This window comes from Pistacia vera, unplaced genomic scaffold (genome assembly GCF_008641045.1).
Source record: "Pistacia vera cultivar Batoury unplaced genomic scaffold, PisVer_v2 Contig898, whole genome shotgun sequence".
Classification (NCBI taxonomy): Eukaryota; Viridiplantae; Streptophyta; class Magnoliopsida; order Sapindales; family Anacardiaceae; genus Pistacia; species Pistacia vera.
The window spans coordinates 549,236-554,681 of record NW_022196776.1 but is presented as its reverse complement, the minus strand read 5'-3'; the positions used below and the strand labels follow the sequence as shown (position 1 = coordinate 554,681).

General features: G+C 32.8%; 1 protein-coding gene across 1 annotated transcript; it reads right to left on the bottom strand.

Moving 5' to 3' along the window:
- Positions 1–3,102: 3,102 nt before the first annotated feature.
- Positions 3,103–4,953, bottom strand: LOC116119668 (lactosylceramide 4-alpha-galactosyltransferase-like). The gene has a single exon (XM_031405617.1). It carries the CDS (start codon positions 4,848–4,850, stop codon positions 3,597–3,599), a length of 1,254 nt encoding a protein of 417 aa, XP_031261477.1. The 5' UTR covers positions 4,851–4,953; the 3' UTR covers positions 3,103–3,596.
- Positions 4,954–5,446: the final 493 nt, after the last annotated feature.

Genomic DNA, 5,446 nt, shown 5'->3' with positions numbered 1-5,446 from the left:
AGAAGATTTTTGCTCTGATTTTCATTCTTATAACAAAGGAATTTTTATATACAAATTATCCACTGTTACACCTAACATAAACTAATGCAAGTACTACACAATAATGTAACCCTTAATCATGGCTGAATTCACCTAAAAACATCACATAAACATCAAAAAACAGCTGCTTCACCAACTATTTCCAGCACAGCAGATTTTCAATCTCGGCGCCAAAACTTGCATCTTCAACCGACTGACATTTCTTCAATTTTCCACCAAAAATAGGAGTTCAAATACTTGCATTGAAAATTATGCATATATAGTTGACTTTTTAATGAAATTTGTCTTTCTCGAACTGAAAATAGACTCTTGATCTTGTAGAAGCACATCACACAACATTACATTTTTACCCTTCTTTAATTTAGAGGATGCGTTTGTTTCCTGTATTGCACTGCGCTGCACTGCACTGTATTACATCATCTACATTTTTATTCAAGTGTTCGGTTGCAGATTTGGATGAAATGAGTGTACATAAAAGTACTAATTTAAGTAAAATAGTCCCCAGCCCCCTTGGTTTCCAGGACTATTACTTAGTCAATTTTCCTTCACATTTTTTTCATTGAATACTATTAATATTATATTTAAAATTAATATAATATATTTTTAATTTCCAAATTTTTATTATTATTTATTATTTTAAAAAAAATATTCAGTATAGATAATTATTTACATAATTATATTTTATTTAAATAAATTAATATTTAGTCAGATATTACTGAAACACTTGACAAACATTAAGATTAATACATTCGTGTTATCCAATTCACTCAATCCAGTACAAAATATTCTGTCCATTCTAATGCATGTGCCAACACACCGTATAGATTTAATTTTATTTCGAAATATCAGGGAATTTTCTTTTCTTAATTAATCTTTCCTTCCAAAAAACACTAAATTTAGAGTTTTTTTTTTTTTTTTTTTTTTTTTTTTTTGTTGTGGAAAAAAGGTGATATTTCAACTGAAAATACCCCTCAAATGAGAAATCACCTCTTGACAATGCATCACTTCTAAGTTTCCACTACTATTTTAGGCTGCAATCTCTTAAGGTTTCCTGAGGCATAATTTGTTTCAATTTTGTCAAAATGTAACATCAAAAAAAAACAAAAAAAAAAAGATCTACCTAGTTATAGATTGATAGAATCGTATTCATGTTTAACCAATTTTTGTTTTTAATATTTAAACTATTTTGGGTTTATAACTTGGTTCGAGGGTAGTATTTATGTATTCTCATCACCAACTTTGTTATTATTTGCTTTTAATGCGTCTGTTTCAAGAATGTTTTATTACTGATGAGATAGAATTACCAATAAAATAGATTATTGAGAATGTTATAGAATTTATTTGTTTAGGGGTAAAATGGTAACAAAATTAAGATTAATTTACATAAAATGAGGGGCATTTCTGTTGAAAAAAAAAGATTATGAGGTTACAGAAGTTATTTCGTAATTGTTATTTGGTAAACATATGAGGGCATTTGTGTCCGAATTTTTTTTATTAGGGGTAAAATTGGTATAAAAAATGGATTACCCCGATAATATTTTAATAACACCCTCTAGGTCAGTAATCACATAACCTTCTATATCATTTACAGTAATTATTATTGGTATTGAACGATTATCAGAACTTTTTATTACTTGACGACTAAACAATGTAATGTCCGCAATCAAAGATAGATTATCGAAGTAATCTTCCTAAACCTCTAACTAAACGTACCATAACGTGTAAAAAACAAACAACAAACAACAAAGATATAAATATGTTAAATATTAATCTTCCAATTTATTATTATCAAAAAAAAAAAAAATGAACCCATTTTATTTATACATGCAAAAGAATAAAGAAAAATTTGCACTTATCTATGTAAATTCATTTAGATTATAATAAAATTAAAATATATTTATTATTTTAGATAAAAAAATTCTTAATAGCTTGATCTCAAGATCGAGAGCGTTTTCAACCATACGTCTCTCTATCCATCCGACCACAAGTGGATGGTTGCCGTATTTATTTTTACATCAGAACAAATGTAATCACAAATATATTTTCTTTCTAAATTAGTTTTTCCTTGAAATATATATCTCTTCCTCATGAAGAAGAAGCATGATCATATTGAAGAATGACGTGGATTCCTCGTTTGACGCATACTTTTCTTGGTTGGTTTGTTTAAAGGGTAATCGACTAATATCTCTTAAATTAATTAATTAATTAATTAAGACTCGGAATCTTGGAGAAAGCTAAATTTGTACCAACATTTGTTTTCTTTTGTATCGGAGAAAGACTGTAATCCACCCTCTGAACTTTTTGTCTAATCTCAAGATCCTGACCTTTCAAATACCATGGAATAATTGCTGTTAATTCAAATACTAGTTCTGAAACAATATTTTAATACAAAAACAAGTGGATTAATCATTCTTCCTTTTCATGTATGTGTGAATTACCCATTTTGCCCTTATGTGGGTTTTAAACTTGGAATTATAGACTCGAACCCCAGGGGGGTTAATGTAATTATCTCTCTTTTATACACTTCATTAAAAACATGGAATAGGGAAATACTGTTTCTTCTAGCCGGCCGGCACAGGGGTATTCAGGCGTCTCAGTTCTTGCATAGTTTTTTCCCTTGTTCTTGTTGTCAATTTATTAATTACCGGAACTGTATTTTAAGCATCCATTTATATCAAAACAAAAAAACTCCTCTTAGATTAAGATGAAACCAGAGATAACAGAAGAAAAAGATGATGAGGAAGAGACATGTTGCCTGACAGGAGATCAAAGAGATAAGATCAGGCGGATAATAGAGTATCAGAAATCTATATATTTGTCTTCTGCATCGTCTTCGTTTTCATCTTCATCTGCTTCATGTTCATCTTTCTCTTCAAGTCGCAGAAGAAGCACTTTGTTAGAGTTGATGAAAGGTGGAAGCACTTCTCTCAGGAGATTGTTTGACATGGAGCATACAAGTTTGGCCACCATTTTTGACAATTACAGTGGCTCACCGATAATAAAGACTATACCTCTCTGGGGCAGTGACACAGATGATGAATTAAATTATGATCCATGGGCGAATATTAAGCAGATTGGATCCTCCAGTGGTCTCAGAAACGATGAACGAAGTAATTTTGCATCGGATGGTAGTTTCAAGAATGAAGAGTCTGGCTTCAAGAATATGAAGCCAAAAATGAGCTACCGCAAATTGAGAAGAAAAAAATCATACAGGAGATTGCCAGGTTTTGGTTTATGGATATGCAGAGGCTTTAGATTTAGGTTGAGATTAAGACGGCTCAGGATTATGATTTTTGGAAGAAAGATTTAATGCTTTTTTGTAGCCTTGAAATCAAATTTTGAACAAAGGAAACAATCATATACAACATACAGATATGTATTGGAAGAAAGTAAATCTTCGCAAATTCTTTCACCTGAATAAGATTCACAATCATATTGTACATTTAATTTACATTGGGATCACGAATCAAAATCAAGAAACAAAGGAACAAAAAAAATCTAGAAATCAAGTAAAATGATTGAACTAGCTTCACCATTTTTCAGTTGAAAAATCTTCTTTAAGAACTGTAAATGTCTTCACAAACGATGCAATGATCGGATATTAATCTTCCCATGACGCTTCCCTCTTCGATTCTAATTCTTTTACTTTGCTTGTTCCACAAGTGTACCCCGTAAGTCTCTCCACTTAGCTGACGCAGCTTCGCACTTACCCATCTCGAATGCGCATGGTTTTCTGGCATCTTGAAGAGCCCTACTATTCTGTTCCAATCAACTGGATAGAACGCCATTGGCGGCAGGATTGTCAAGTTAAAACCAGGCTTTCTTTCAAATCTTTGAACTACTCTGGAAACAAGGTAGGGACCGTTATAACCCCATTTATTCCCATCAAAAGTTGCTGCAAACTCCTCTATGAATCTGAAAAGAAGTGGATGATTCCTGTCAAATACCAGAACAGCATTATTGAGTCTAGTCCAGTTCCCTGACTCATTATTCACGCTTTGTGCTCCAATAGAATTTTTCAACGCTTTGAAACTTTTTAGAACAATAAAATCTGTATCCAAATACACACCTCCATACTTGTATAGAACAGTAAGCCTCATTAGATTGGATAGATTTTGAGCTAGTGGAATCTCACCAGGATCCTTATTTCCACGCTTCATTTCATTGAACCAAGCTTCAGCTGGAGTATTCTTGAACAGAAACGACAAGTCTGGAGTCACTGCAACAACTTTGAACTTTCTATCAAGTATTGGTTTCAGGAGCCTGTACCCATTTGTAGAGTCCAGAGTTCTCGATAGAATCATCATGCATCCATGAGGATGAACTTTGAAAAATGATTCCACAGCTAAAGATTCTCTTCTTCCAAAAGACCTTGCTGGAGAAATCCATGTCATGAATGCCTGAACCTCACACTCATGATTGAAAAAATCAAGAACACGGCTGTGAAATTTCTGTGTCAATTTGTCTGACTTGAAAATCTCAAACTTGGGTAGTGTCTTTTTGAACCATGCTATTCTTTCTTCTTCGGTGAGACTAAAAGGAGGTTTCAGAGGCCTCTGATCACTAATTGTATCAGCTTTTTCGATCACTTCTTGAAAAGAAAGCAATGGTATTGCCTTGAATTCTCCAACTTTGCTCTGTAGCCTCTCTGAAATTCCCCTAGCAGACTGCACAGAAACATTAGAGATAATACTATCTTCATAGATGATGAAGATTAAGGCGGCAAATGTGATGGTAGAGAAGGTAACTGATTTGGCTCGATTAAGTAGCCCGTAACTGAACATTTTCTGAATTGCTCTTCTGGGTTTCATGGTATACTTAAATAACGATATAATTTTTTCACAACAACAATCATAACTCCGAATAAATTTTCATGGCGGCCAGACCAAAGTAATTATACAAACAAAAAGAGACTTGAGAAGCCAAAAAAAAAAAAAAAAAAGAAAGAGGCTTAATTAAGTTTAATGACTTTGTGTTGTTTTAGTCTATTACTCCAAGTTTTTTATTTTGGTCTGGGTTTGAAATAGTCCAAGCGTGTATTTGGTAATCGTCATACTTCGGAAGAAATTGAAAGTCGCCATTGGCGGATTGAATTTAATAATGTTATAAAAACAATATGGTTGAGGTGATTAAAACATTTCTTCGTTGAATCTTGTTATCTCAGGCATTTTCCACGGCAGAAATGTCCTATACAATGGCATTTAATATGTCAGAATTCCGGGTCAATTTTTATTTTTATTTCGTGAGCCGTTGTTTCAGGACTTGACTCTTCCTCTGGAACCATGAAAAGGGGGCAATGGGGCTCAACTTCTTGATTAAAAATTCTAAATAATTGACAGATTGGCCATGTGTTCCCATTACCACAACACAAAACTTGTTTTATCTTTGCATTACGTTCCACATGGGA

Bases quoted from the DNA above. Each gene is read 5' to 3' on its own strand.
- LOC116119668 (XM_031405617.1), bottom strand. From the start codon at position 4,850: ATGAAACCCAGAAGAGCAATTCAGAAAATGTTCAGTTACGGGCTACTT.